At 43.2% G+C, this 14,955-nt stretch overlaps 1 protein-coding gene across 4 annotated transcripts in view; it reads left to right on the top strand.

The window, feature by feature from the left end:
* Nucleotides 1–6,175: 6,175 nt before the first annotated feature.
* Nucleotides 6,176–14,955, top strand: part of LOC140727973 (acyl-coenzyme A thioesterase 9, mitochondrial-like) — an 80,375-nt gene continuing 71,595 nt past the window's right edge. For 2 of the 4 annotated variants that reach the window (XM_073046021.1, XM_073046020.1), the window contains exons 1-2: nucleotides 6,176–6,293; nucleotides 13,931–14,031. In XM_073046021.1, the coding sequence (XP_072902122.1) occupies nucleotides 6,277–6,293; nucleotides 13,931–14,031 (118 nt within the window). In that variant the 5' untranslated portion in view covers nucleotides 6,176–6,276. The other 2 variants (XM_073046022.1, XM_073046023.1) reach the window with 2 other exon arrangements.

The following is a 14,955-nucleotide window of genomic DNA, read 5'->3' as shown; positions in this document are numbered from 1 at the left end:
CATAAACGATTTAGATGAAGGCATTGAGAATAACATCAGCAAGTTTGCTGATGATACTAAGCTGGGTGGCAGTGTGACATGTGACGAGGATGTTAGGAGAATTCAGGGTGACTTGGATAGGCTGGGTGAGTGGGCAGATACTTGGCAGATGACGTTTAATGTGAATAAGTGTGAGGTTATCCACTTTGGGAGTAAGAACAGGAAGGCAGATTATTATCTGAACAGTGTAAAGTTAGGTAAGGGAGAAATACAAAGAGATCTAGGAGTCCTTGTTCATCAGTCACTGAAGGTGAATGAGCAAGTGCAGCAGGCAGTGAAGAAGGCTAATGGAATGTTGGCCTTTATTACAAAGGGAATTGAGTACAAGAGCAAGGAAATCCTCTTGCATTTGTACAGGGTCCTGGTGAGACCACACCTGGAGTATTGTGTACAGTTTTGGTCTCCAGGGTTAAGGAAGGACATCCTGGCTGTAGAGGAAGTGCAGCGTAGATTCACGAGGTTAATTCCTGGGATGTCTGGACTGTCTTACGCAGAAAGGTTAGAGAGACTGGGCTTGTACACGCTGGAATTAAGGAGATTGAGAGGGGATCTGATTGAAACATATAAGATTATTAAGGGATTGGACAAGATGGAGGCAGGAAATATGTTCCAGATGCTGGGAGAGTCCAGTACCAGAGGGCATGGTTTGAGAATAAGGGGTAGGTCATTTAGGACAGAGTTAAGGAAAAACTTCTTCTCCCAGAGAGTTGTGGGGGTCTGGAATGCACTGCCTCGGAAGGCAGTGGATGCCAATTCTCTGGATTCTTTCAAGAAGGAGCTAGATAGGTATCTTATGGATAGGGGAATCAAGGGATATGGGGACAAGGCAGGAACTGGGTATTGATAATAGATGATCAGCCATGATCTCAAAATGGTGGTGCAGGCTCGAAGGGCCGAATGGTCTACTTCTGCACCTATTGTCTATTGTCTATAGTAGAGTTGTTGATGTGCCTCCTTTGTGCTGGGCCCAGGATAGATCTTCTGGGATGTTGATGACTCTTTATTTCCATGTACTTGCATGTTGGAACTGCAGAAGGTAAGCTGGTTCTAACCAGTACACTTGGCAGTTCTTCTCATTTTAATGGAACAATATGTACTCGAACATTCATCTTGTGAAAGAAAAAAAGCTGAGTATTAAGAAACTAGCAACTTCCCCAAACAATTTAGCAAGCACTGGTTTTATTTTATACTGTAAAACAATTAGGTAAAATTGAATGGAATATTAAGCACTTTTAAAACTCAGGAAAAATTTAAAAATAAGCTGTTGCTAAACTTGAACAGTAATCAAAGGGGCTGAAAGTCTGTTGTTGCTGGACAACTGAAACAACAAAAGAAAATGCTGGAAATACTCAAATCAAATAGCAACTGTGAAGGTCAAATGACCTGTTTCTTTCGTAATACTGCATCACCATCCTGAAATGTTGACTTTGTTCTTTTTTTATGCACTGACACTGTGTACCCTGATAAGAATTTCCAGCATTTTTTATTTTTATGTCAATAACTTTAATAGTCCATTTCCCTTCCTTGTAATGCCTGTTCCACTGTTTTATTGGTTTATTATTGTAATATGCATCGAGACACAGTGAAAAGCTTGTTTTGCATACTGTTCATGCAGATCAATTCATTGCGCGGTGCATTGAGGTAGAACAAGGTAAAACAATAACAGAGTGCAAAATGAGGTTAGCAGCTACAGAGAAAATGAAGTGCAGGTAAATAATAAGATACAGGATCCAAGCAACACACACAAAATGCTGGTGGAACACAGCAGGCCAGGCAGCATCTCTAGGGAGAAGCACTGTCGATGTTTCAGGCCGAGACCCTTCGTCTGGACTAACTGAAAGGAAAGATACTAAGAGATTTGAAAGTAGTGGGGGGAGGGGGAAATGCGAAATGATAGGAGAAGACCGGAGGGGGTGGGGTGAAGCAGCGAGCCAGACAGGTGATTGGCAAAAGGGATACAGAGGTGGAGAAGGGAAAGGATCATGGGACGGGAGGCCTAGGGAGAAAGAAAGGGGGAGGGGAGAACCAGAGGGAGATGGAAAACAGACAAAGAGTGATGGGCAGAGAGAGAGAAAAAAAAGGAGGGGGGAAAACCTAAATATGTCAGGGATGGGGTAAGAAGGGGAGGAGGGGCATTATCGGAAGTTAGAGAAGTCAATGTTCATGCCATCAGGTTGGAGGCTACCCAGCCGGTATATAAGGTGTTGTTCCTCCAACCTGAGTTTGGATTCATTTTGACAGTAGAGGAAGTCATGGATAGACATATCAGAATGGGAATGGGACGTGGAATTAAAAAGTATGGCCACTGGGAGATCCCGCTTTCTCTGGCGGACAGAGCGTAGGTGTTCAGCGAAACGGTCTCCCAGTCTGCGTTGGGTCTCACCAATATATAAAAGGCCACACCGGGAGCACCAGACGCAGTATACCACACCAGCCGACTCACAGTTGAAGTGTCGCCTCACCTGGAAGGACTGTCTGGGGCCCTGAATGGTGGTGAGGGAGGAAGTGTAAGGGCAGGTGTAGCACTGTTCTGCTTGCAAGGATAAGTGCCAGGAGGGAGATCGGTGGGAAGGGATGGGGGGGAGATGAATGGACAAGGGAGTCACGTAGGGAGCGATCCCTGGGGAAAGCAGAAAGGGGGGGGAGGGAAAGATGTGCTTCGTAGTGGGATCCCGTTGGAAGTGGTGGAAGTTGCAGAGAATAATACGTTGGATCCGGAGGCTGGTGGGGTGGTAGGTGAGGACAAGGGGAACCCTATCCCGAGTGGGGTGGTGGGCAGATGGGGTGAGGGCAGATGTGCGGGAAATGGGAGAGATGCGTTTGAGAGCAGAGTTGATGGTGGAAGAAGGGAATCACCTTTGTTTAAAAACGAAAGACATCTCCTTCATCCTGAAATGAAAAGCCTTATCCTGAGAGCAGATGCGGCGGAGACGGAGGAATTGTGAGAAGGGGATAGCATTTTTGCAAGAGATAGAGTGGGAAGAGGAATAGTCCAGGTAGCTGTGAGAGTCTGTAGGCTTATAGTAGATATCAGTAGATAAGCCATCCCCAGAGATGGAGACAGAAAGATCAAGAAAGGGGAGGGAGGTGACAGAAATGGACCAGGTAAATTTGAGGGCAGGGTGAAAGTTGGAGGGAAAGTTAATGAAGTCGACGAGCTCAGCATGCGTGCAGGAGGCAGCACCAATGCAGTCGTCGATGTAGTGAAGGAAAGGAGGGGGACAGATACCCATATAGACTTGGAACATGGACTGTTCCACAAAGCCAACAAAAAGGCAGGCATAACTGGGACCCATACGGGTGCCCATGGCTACACCTTTGGTTTGGAGGAAGTGGGAGGAGCCAAAGGAGAAATTATTGAGAGTAAGAACTAATTCCGCTAGACGGAGGAGAGTGGTGGTAGAGGAGAATTGGTTAGGTCTGGAATCCAAAAAGAAGCGGAGAGCTTTGAGACCATCCGGGTGGGGGATGGAGGTATATAGGGACTGGTCGTCCATGGTGAAAATAAGGCCGTGGGGGCCAGGGAACTTAAAATCATTGAAAAAATTCAAAGGGTGAGAAGTGTCACAAACATAGGTGGGAAGAGATTGAACAAGGGGGGATAAGACAGTGTCAAGGTATGCAGAAATGAGTTCAGTGGGGCAGGAGCAAGCTGAGACAATAGGTCTACATGGACAGGCAGGTTTGTGGATCTTGGGTAGGAGGTAGAAACGGGAAGTGCGGGGTGTGGGAACTATGAGGTTGGTGGCAGTGGATGGGAGATCCCCAGAGCTGATAAGGTTGGTGATGGTATAGGAGACAGTGGCCTGGTGCTCCTTAGTGGGGTCATGATCAAGGGGTAAATAAGAGGAAGTATCAGAGATAAAAAACACAAAATGCTGGCAGAACTCAGCAGGCCAGACAGCATCTATGGGAGGAGGTAGTGACGACGTTTCGGGCCGAAACCCTTCATCAGGGAGTATCAGAGAGTTGTCGCTGTGCCTCGGCCAGGTAGAGGTCAGTACGCCAGACAACAACAGCTCCCCCCTTATCAGCGGGATACAAGGTCATAGTGAGGTAGACTGTAAGGTCAAGAGTCCATCGCATCACACTTGGGAACATTCAATGAGGCAGAAGCTATGCTTCTTGTGCTACTTTCAGGCTTTTCTATCTTCTGCCTAACGGGAGAGGGGAGAAGAGAAAATGTCTGAGGTGGGTGGGGCTCTGATTACACTGACTGCTTTACTGAAGCAATGGGAGGTGTAGACGGAGTCCATGGTGGGGGGGGGGAGGTTGGTTCCTGTGATGAGTCTGCAATGCCGCAGACAGGGCTGAACAGTTTCTATACGAAGGCGTGATGCATCCGGGGCTGGCTTTACAGCACCAGCGATCGCCAATCAGGGCTTGATTCCTGCCGCTGTCTCTAAGTTCTCCCTGTCCCCATGAGGTTCTATTTGGCTGCTCCAGTCTCCTCCCATGTTTCAGGACCATATTGGTGAGGGTCAGTGAGGTGGGGCCATGGTCTGTTGTTGCCAGAAGCATAGCAACACTTGTGGGTTGCACCCAGCATGTCCCTGGACTGTGCTGGTTATTGATGTAAATCGACATCTCTCACTGTATGTTCCAATGTTTCGATGTCCATGTGACAAATAAGGGTCATCTTTATTTTTATCTTTAGAAAAGAGATAGGATAGTTTCTACGTTGCATTAATAATCGGTAAGAATCAATGGGGATGTGTGAAATTTCTTTAGCCTCCTGAGGAAGTAGAGGCATTGGTGAGATTTCTTGGCCATGGCGTCTAAAATGTGACACCTGTGGTTTGTTTTCCAAGCTAAATATAATGCATAAAGATTTACCTCAAGAATTAATCATTGTTTGCACTTCTGATTAACAGTTATATTTCAGCATTCTACCCACTGGCCCATCACTATTGTCTAGACCAATAATGCAAATTTTAAAAATATGCCATAATTCCATGAACTCGTGGGTTAGCTTGACTTAAAATCATTACAAATTGCTCTCCTTGTAGCCTCCTCTAAACCTCATTACTTTTAAATTTTAACTGAATTCTTACCCCTATTTCCATAGTCAAATATGTTGGATCTGATTACTTCAGGATTGGAGCCTTCCTAACATATGATTGAGGTATTTACCAATTATTGAAACAAATAAAATGGTAGTTCAAGTTCTCCTCTTTGGAAAAAATGACGCCAATGTTGAGAAACATTATTATATATCATTATAACTTCATTTTACTAAATTTGTTAGATTTTGAATTTTACTTAAAAATACAAGACTGAAATAATTATTTAAAATAAAACTTTCCAAATCCATTCATCTGAAATGTAGTTAAAATATTTCCAATCTTTTGTTCGAGACTATCTACAATGTAACTTCTGATGTTTTTGACCTACAACTGATTACACCATCCTCCTTGATACTTTTCCTGTCCAATTTCATCATCTTCGTTTGGTTCGACACTAACATGCACCTGATACAGTTAAAACATATCCCACATAGACTTTCCTTGTCACCATTCTGCTACCTGTGTTCCAACAGCTTAGTAAATCCTATTCACCCAAAACACACCCCCTGACTGACACCAACTCACAGTTTATCAACACTAGAATATTAAAACAATCATAATGTTTAAAAAAAACCTTTCCTGATCTCTGTAATCTTTTCCAGTCTTTTTTCTTGGATACCCTGCTCCAATTTGGGTCTTTTGAGAACCTGAATTTAGTCTTTCTGCCTTGGCCCTTCTCAGGAGTTCATTTTCCCAAGCTTGTTCCAAGATTTATCATTTACAAATCCATCTGGCATCTGACCTGGCTTAATTTCACTTTGTTTTGTTATGTTCTTGCGACAAAATCCATATATTGCTTAAATACACTTAGTTGCCTCACTCTCAGAAATACAACTCACTTTTTAAGATAAGATTTTAAAGAGTATAACTAAGTGAGAAAATGAAAAGTCCAAATACAGATATGAAATTCAGCCAATAAACCTTCTCTAATGCAACTAGCACTATTAACTCTATACAGAAGGCGACATATACGGTGCAAACTGGCTGGCGATCTCCCTTTGCCTGTCTGTCAGCTCACTGGAGTGATTGACAGCTGTGTACGTCTTGCTACGCGATGACGTCTCCGGAAATCGTCACCGCCCGGCTCGGGGACGTACGCAAGGAGGGAGTGTTACTATTGTGGAAAGCTGGAGGACTGAGTGAAAGCGTCCGGGCTGAAACGAGGAGGATCATGTATCTGAGGGCTAGGTGGGTGGAGTGTCGCTGCCTCTGATGGTGGCTGGAGGTTCCATGGGCTGCAGACTGAGCTGTTCTCCGCTGTGGGAATGGAAAAGGAGAGTTCGTTCGAGCTGGTCGTTTCCAGATAATGGGGAGTGTGTGAAATGGGGCCTTGAGGTGAGATGAGTTGATGGATGGTCAACTCTCAGCTCGCCAAGCGGCTGTTGTTCGATCATTAACCGGCCAGACAGCCCTGTCATGGCGTGGTGGCATCTCCTTAATCTGTGTATGTTCGACCTACAAAAGTCTGTAAGCCTAGAAATTGAATATTGAAAACGTGCAATTATTGGAACATTCTGGGGAAACTCAGCAGGTTAGGCACATCTGTGGGTGGGGAATAAACCTTCATTAGGACTAGAAAGGAAGGGGGCAGAAGTACATGCTGGTGTGGGGAAGGTGGGTGAGGGAAGCTGTTCGGGATAAGTGGAAAAAATAAAGGGCCAAAGAAGGAATCAGGTAGGAAAGAGCAATGCTCCATAGGGGGCAGGGAAGGATGAGGGAAGTGATGGGCAAATGAATACAGAAGGGGTGAGTGGGTGACCAGATTGAAAAATGCGGGGGAGGGGTGGGGAATTTGGAAACTGGAGGAACAGAGGTTTACGCCATCAGGTGGGAAGTAATCCAGACGAATATAAGGTGTTGCTTCTCCAACCTGAGTTTTGCATCTTCATGACAGTAGAGGAGACCATGGATAGCTTGCACCGCTCGTTTCTACCTCCTATCCAAACCCTGCACTGCTTGTTTCTACCTGTTACTAAAGATCCACGAACCTCTCTGTCCCTACAGTTTTCTCTCTGCTCCTATCCCACTGAATTTGTGTATGTACACCTCAACTCCATTTTGTCCCCTTGGTTCAATCACTTCCTACCTACATCTGTGGCACTTAGCATCAACAACTGGTCTGGATCAACTTACTTTCATTATGGGAGTACAATCACTTCCATATCCCATCAGGAAACCATAAAACTATGCTTCTTTCTGGGTAACAGAGCTAACCAATCCCGTTTAACACTGCACTCGACCGTCTGGCTGAATTGGTCCTTGCCCTCAACAATTTCTCTTTGGTTTCTCCACGGTAAGGGTGTAACCACATGAGCCCTAACTATGCCTGCCTTTTTGTTGGCCATGTGACTACGTTAGTACTCTTTCCTACACCCAATGCTGAACTGGTCCATTTTATCAACTTCACCTTCAACTTCTAATCTTCCCTCAGAGTCACTTGGTCCATCTCCTGACATCTCTCTCCCCTTTCTTGATTTCTTTGTCTCCATCTCTGGAATCAGAGATGGTACCTTTTATCAGATATATACTGGTGTCTTTCACAATTATCTTGACTATACCTCTTCCCACTCTGTCATGCTATTCTTTTCTCTCAGTTCCTCTATCTCTGCTGCATCTGTTCTCAAGATATGGCTTTCCATTCCAGAACATCTGAGACACCAACCCTAATGTTCTCATCCATGTCTCCATTTCATGCACATCAGCCTCACCCCATCCTCCTGCCATTATAACAGGCTTAGGGAACAGTCCTTCCTGGTATGGTGACACTTCACCCATGAGCCTGTCGTGGTCATCTGTTTCCAGTGCCCCCTCCTCTATATTGACGAGACCCTATTCAGATTAGGTCACTGGTTTGTTGAGCACCTTCGCTCTGTCCACTGCAAAAGGCAGGATCTTCCTGTGGCTATTCATTTCAATTCAATTTCCCACTCCCTCGCTGACGTTTTTGTCGATGGCTGCCTCTACTGCCACGATGAGGCAGGTTGGAGGAGCAACACGTCATATTCCATCTGGATAGCCTCCTCCTACCTCATGACATAAATATTGATTTTTCTAACTTCTCTCCCTCTTTCTCTCTTTTTCCACTCCTCATTCTGGTTACCCTTTCACCCATTCTGTTCTCACCTGCCCATCACCCTCTCTCTGGTCCCCCCCTTTCTTTCTTCCATAGTGCACCATCCTCTCCTATCAGATTCCTTCTTCAGTCCTTTATCACTTCCACATATCCCTTTCCAGCTTCTTGCTTCATCCCACTTCTCCACCCTATCTACCTTCCCCCTCACTTATCACCTGCCAGTTTGTACTCCTTTCCCTCCCTCGATTCTTATTATGACCTTTGCCTCCTTCCTTTCCAGACCTGATGAAATGCCTCCACTTGAAAAGTCAACTACTTATTCCCCTCTGTAGGGTAAAGATGAGAAAGGGGAGCCTATAGAGGGATTTAGAGGATGAGAGTTTTAAAATCAATGTGGTGCTTAATTTACTGTACTTCTGCAAATAGACAGCATAGGTGAATGATGCTTACTGGGAGGAGCAGAGCTTTGGGTAACCTCACGAATAGAATAAGAGTGAGGGAGGAGGTAAAAATAGGCCATCTTTTAGAAGATCCAGCTAGGTGTCATATTTGATACGAAGACACAGAAACTTTGGTTCATTTTCATTCAAGTTCTGAGCTTCTATTGAAATTGAAGAGTGGATTTAATTTTCTCAGGCTAGCTCAAACCATTCATCACATCTTGAACAATACCAGTGATGCTGGGAAAACTCAGCAGTTTGGGCAGCATCTATAAATGGAAATGGATACTGGATGTTTCAGGTCAGGACCCTTCATCTAGAGTGGAATTTGCTGCACCTCTCTCTCTGACCATTTGGGCTTCCAGCAAAAAAATTTGTTAGTTTAATAATCCGGTGGTAGAAGAATCAATGGGGTGTTGTTGGACATGAGAAAGCAACTCAGTTGTGGTGGTACAAAGAAATAAGGAGATGTGATGGGTCTGAAAGGATTGCTTTGCTGGACTCAACAGTATAAATGACTCTCCTCTGTGATGTAAAGATGGCAGGGCAGAGTTCTTATGATCAATAGAACCCTTGGTATATGTCCTTCCAACCAAGCTATTTTTATATGTTTTGGGCAAAAAAACCCAGATTGAATTAAGGATACTAGTGGTTAAATAGTGGCTTGTGTCCTTAGACCAGCTGCAGCCAGAAACAATTAGAACTACGATGTAGTAGCAGCCAGTTTGCAAACTGCAGGCTCACACAGATGGCAATGTGATTGGTTTTCCTAGCAAAGTCAACTAATTTAAAAAGAAACGAGTTGTGAGGGATAATTCTCTATTCTAAGAAACTCCAAGGGATCTTTCTAGTCTATGTGAGAAGCCGGAAGACTCTTAATGCTTCAGGTGGCATACAGCAGTGCAGCACCCTTTCCCTTTGATGCCGGGGCCCAGATTTTTGTGCTCAAATCTTGAGAGTGCACACCATTGAGAGAGGAACAATATCGGCAGGCGGAGCTACTCTGTTCCAGGTATGAGATTTACACCTGACCCTCGGGTGCTGTCTGTGTGGAGTCTGCACATTTTCCCTATGGCCATGTGGGTTTCCTCTGTGGGCTCTGATTTACTCTCATGTCCCAAAGATGTGAGGTTTGTTAGTTTAATTGGCCACTGTAAGTTGCCCTGAGTGGTAAAATTTGGTGGGCAGGTTAATGAGAGTGTAGGAAGAATAGTGTTATTGTACCAGCATAGATTTGATGTGCCAAAATGGCCTTCAATGTTAAATTGAAGTATGAAGATCATGAACTGAATAATCTTAATGTCAAATTGAGTATAGGAAGTTAAGCAGAAAGAAAGTTTGAATTTGGTGGAGTGGTGGGGCGTAGAAAAATAAAAGGGAAATGTAAAATTAAAGCATTAAAATAAAATTCAGTTGTTTCTTCTTACCGTGGGAATGAGGGGTAGGCCAAGACTCATGCAGTAAACATTTGGATTTCTCTACCCAGAGGAGTTTTCAATTGCTCTGGCAGCTCGATTCAATTATTCACCACCACCTTGTGGAAAAAACGTATCCCTCAGATCTCCTTTAAATTTCTCCCTTCTCACCTTAAATCAATGCCCACCAGTTTTGGACTTTACTATTCAAAGGACTGACTATCTATGCCCCTCATAGTTTTGTAAATCTGTCACCCCTGAGATTCCTACATTTCTGTAAGTATTAATATAACCTATCCAATGTCTCCTAGCACTGCAGTCCTCAATTCTCTGTAAGTTCAAACTTTAATAAAGTTTGAAGTAATTTTATTATCAAAGTACATATACAAAGTACAGGGTATACAACCCTGAAATTCGTTTTCTTGTGGGCATTTACAATAAATACAGGAAATACAGTAGAATCAATGAAAGACAACCCTCAATAGGATGGACAAACAATGTAAACTGTGCATATACAAAAAGAGGGAAATAATAATAATAAATTTTGAGAATATGAGATGAAGTCTTTGCAGTGAGTCCATAAATTGTGGGAACAGTTCAGTGATGGGGCAAGTGAAGTTATCCCCTCTAGTTCTGGAAGAACTCAGGTCAGGTAGCATCTATGAAAAAGAATAACTCAACATTTCAGGCCTAGACTCTTCATCAGGACCGGAAAGAAAGAGGGAAATGCCAGAATACAAAGGTGAGGGGGGAGGAGAAGGAGGACAAATTAGAGGTGATAGGTGGGTGGAAAAAGGTAAAGAGCTGGAGAAGAAGGGATCTGAAAGGAGAGTGGACCGTGGGAGAAGAGGAAGAAGGAGGGACACTGGTGGAGGTGAGGAGAAGAGTTAAGAGGCCAGAGTGGGGAAAAGAAAATAGAAAAAAAATTAACACAAGAACAAAATGATGTTCATGCCATCGGGTTGAGGCTATCCAGACTGAATGTCAGGTGTTGCTCCTCTACCCTGAGAGTGGGCTTACTGTGCAGAAGAGAAGGACCGACATGTCGGAACAGGAAAGGAATTAAAATGGTTGGCCATGGGAAATAATGCTTTTTGCTGATAGTGTGGAAGTGCTTGATGAAGCAGTCCCCCAGTTTATGTTGGGTCTCACCATTGTAGAGGAGGGAGCACCAGATGCAGTAGACAACCCCAGCAGGTTTGCAGGTGAAGTGTTTCCTTGCCTTATGGGACTGTTTGAAGCCCTGAATGGAGCTGAAGGTGGGGGTGAATGGGCAGGTACAGCATTTCTGCTTCCAGGGACATGTGCCAGGAGGGAGATTAGTGGGGATGGTCAAATGGATTAGGGAATCATGGAGAGAGCGATCCCTGTGGAAAATGGAAATAAAGATGTGTTTGATAGTAGGATCCTGTTGAAAGTAGTGGATGTTAAGGAGGCTGATGTGTTGGATATGGAAACTCATGGGGTAGTAGGTGAGGACGAGGGATTCTATTAAAGCTCCAACCTCCAGGAAATGGAGGAGATGTGATTGAGGGCAGCATCAGTGGTGGAAAACTGGAAACCCCTTTCTTTGAAGGAGGAGGACACCTCTTATGTCCTGGAAGGGAAAGCCTCATCCTAAGAATAGATGCAGCGGAGACAAAGGTTCTGAGAAAAGGTGATGGCATATTTACAGGAGACAAGGTAGGAAGAGGTATAATCAAGATAGCTGTAGGAATTGGTAGGTTTATAAAAGATGTCAGTAGTCAGTTTGTCTCCAGACTGAGATTAGAAAGGGGAGAAAGGTGTCCAAGTGAATTTAAGGGCGGGGTGGAAGTTGGAGGCAAAGTTGATGATATTGACGAGCTCAGCATGGGTGCATGAAGCAGCACCAATGCAGTCACCAATGTAGCACAGAGTGAGTTGGGGAGCATTACCAGAGAAGGCTTGGAACATGCACTGTTTCACCTAGCCGATGAAAAGGGAAGTATAGCTGGGGCCCATACAGATGCCCACGGCCACATCTTGTGTTTGGAGAAAATGGGAGGTGCCAAAGGAGAAATTGTTGAGGGTGAGGACCAGTTCTGAGTGTGGTGGTGGAGGGAAACTGGTTGGGTCTTTTATTGAGAAAGCAGAGAGCTTTAAGGCCTTCTTGACAGGAGATAGAAGTGTATAGGAAGTCAACATCCATGCTGAGTTCCCCCAGCATTTTGTGTGTGTTGCTTTGGATTTCCAGCATCTGCAGAATTTCTTGTGTTTATAGCTTCCTGAATCTGGTGGTGTGGGTGTTAGTGAAACTATTCTGCACTTTCTCTATTGTTTCAGTGTGGCAACCAGAACAATACACAATTTTCTAGGTGTTGTCTAACCAACATTTTGTATAGCTGCAATATGATATCCCATCTCTTAATCTATGAAGTTAAGCATAGAAAATGCTTGCAAATGCAAAAGACTGCAGATGCTGGAATATAAAACAGCAAACTGCTGGAGGAACTGTTGGAGTTCTTCCACAGATAGTGCTCCATCTGCTAAGTTTTTCCAGCAGGTTGCTTCTAATACCAGACATCTTTTTCAGCACCCGAGCCAGAAACTAGACATGTTTGGTGTAAAAACCCTCTAACGTGTAGGTAGGTGGTGGAATCTGGGGGGAGTTGGTGAGAAAGTGAACAAATAAAATGAGGTTTGTATAAATGGGTGGTCAACACGGATTCTGGGCTGAAAAGCAAGGATGCATAGCCACTTTCTTTGTGCAACACAATGCACAACTATTTTTATAATGTCTTTACTCTGTTGTAGCAGTAGATGAGAGATTATATTAGGATAAATGTGAAAATAGTAACCAAACCCATCTTGTGGAAAAGAAAACACTCAGATTTATTTATCCATCTATCTGTCTATTTACCTCTCTATTTATCGATTTGTTTATTTAGAGATACAGCGTGGAACAGGCTCAGTGAGTTTACTGCCCAGCTACCCACATATTCAACCCTAGCCTAATCACAGGACAAGTTACAATGACCAATTGACCTCCTGACTGGTATGTCTTTGGACTGTGGGAGGAAGGCGCTGGAGTTGAACTCTGAACTCCAACAGTGTCACACTAACCACTTTGCTACTGTGGCACCCTGATAGTTGTCAGAACAAAGATCAGAGTTAGTGTTCAGAGATTTTGACTTTCTTCCAAACTCCTCAAAGCCTGCGGTGACCTACAAGGCACAAGCCAGAGTGTAATGGAGTAATCTTGTCTGGATGGGTTATTATCTCATAGCCCCCCCAAGAAGTCGTCTTGTTGATCTAGTCAATAATTAGTCAATGTTTTCAGTATTATTTACTTACTCATTATTTTGTTTTCTTTTTGTATTTGCACAGTTTATGTTCTTTTGCACATTGGTTGTCCATCTTTTGTAGTTTTTATTGATTCTATTGTATTTCTTTGGTCTACAGTGAACGCCTGCAGGAAAATGAACCTCAGGGTTGTATATGGTGACATTTATGTACTTTGATAATAAATTTACTTTCAACTTTGAACTTTATTTCTTCACTAATGACATTCTTAATAAAGTGACTGCTCTGGTGGTTTATCTCATTGCAGTGCAAGGATACTTGATGTAATTAAATCCCTACGATATTTCTTGTATTCCAATTAAAGTGACTTCTTCAGAAGGACTTGATTGGGGTTTTTTCAGGATTGTGAAAGTTGCAACAGAAGTAAGGGCATTTTAATAATATTGATCTTTGAAGACAAGGAGGGGAATTGCACATTTAATTTTGGACTGTTCAGTCCACTGTAAGGAGCCTCAAAGAAATAGAAGAAGACTGAAGGAGGGAGCAATGAGTAACTACAAGTGGTGCATTTAAGAAGCACATTGAGAAGGGAGATTTTGAAACCTAAGTAAAATACCTCTTTTTTTTTTAAAGGGTTTGGCTGCTTCGAAATATTTCTTCTGTTCTCAACAAGCCACATAATCCTTTATATGCACGTTTACATACAGAGGGATGTTGTCCAGAGCTGAATGAAGGTATTGAAATAGTTGATTTGTGTCTACCGTAAATATAGTCTTGTGATGACAAAATGAAAGAAGTCTATATTGCTGGTTACTGCCAAAGAACTGACCAACCTGATCTTATTTTGATTGTTCTGAATCTATAGACAATCCTGGTAATGAAACACTGAAAGGTAAAATTGAAAGTAGGGTTGGCATATTTTGAATTTCTGAATGCAATAACATTATTTTAAAATAATCCATCCTGAGCCATTAGAGCTTTATCTTGCATCATGAGTGATCACGCAAGATTTAGTTATAGCTATATAGCATCGTTATTTAGAACCTCCTTTATGTCCTTGCCTCTGCAGGCTATTATAGAAAGTGTTCCATTTAGTTACGTAGCTTTTCCCTTTTCCCATTGACCTCATTGCTTTAAGAAATTGTACAATTTTGCATTGAAAGTACTGAAACAATTTCTGAAACTCTTGCAGGTCTTGACTTTGTCACTTTTTGCCCTTAAGGTGTTGAGAAATACTGCTATTGGTGACTCCTTGCACATCAGAATATTTTTCCACAAATGACTTCATTCAAGATCCATTTGAGTTTACGAGAACATCTGAGTTGTATTTATCTCCATATGAGATTGCTGCCCAATAGAATATAAAATTATGAAGGCCATTGTGCCTGTTCATGCATTCAGTAAAATCAGCATTGCCATGAATATATTCTTTGACTAATATCTGTAGCCCTCTGGGGAAGAAACTTCCAACTATTTACTACCCTCTGAGTGGAGAAGTTTCTCCATGACTCAGTCTTAATATGACCATTCTTTTTATTGAAATTAAACTCTCAATCTGAAAAAAAACATTAGCTCACCACCCAGCCTTCAGGCCTGCGTGCGGTCTTAAACAGATGGATGTTTATTCTCTTAAATCCCAGGGAACTTGGGCACATTCT

Source organism: Hemitrygon akajei, chromosome 5 (assembly GCF_048418815.1).
Source record: "Hemitrygon akajei chromosome 5, sHemAka1.3, whole genome shotgun sequence".
Classification (NCBI taxonomy): Eukaryota; Metazoa; Chordata; class Chondrichthyes; order Myliobatiformes; family Dasyatidae; genus Hemitrygon; species Hemitrygon akajei.
This window is presented reverse-complemented; position numbering and strand designations above follow the sequence as displayed.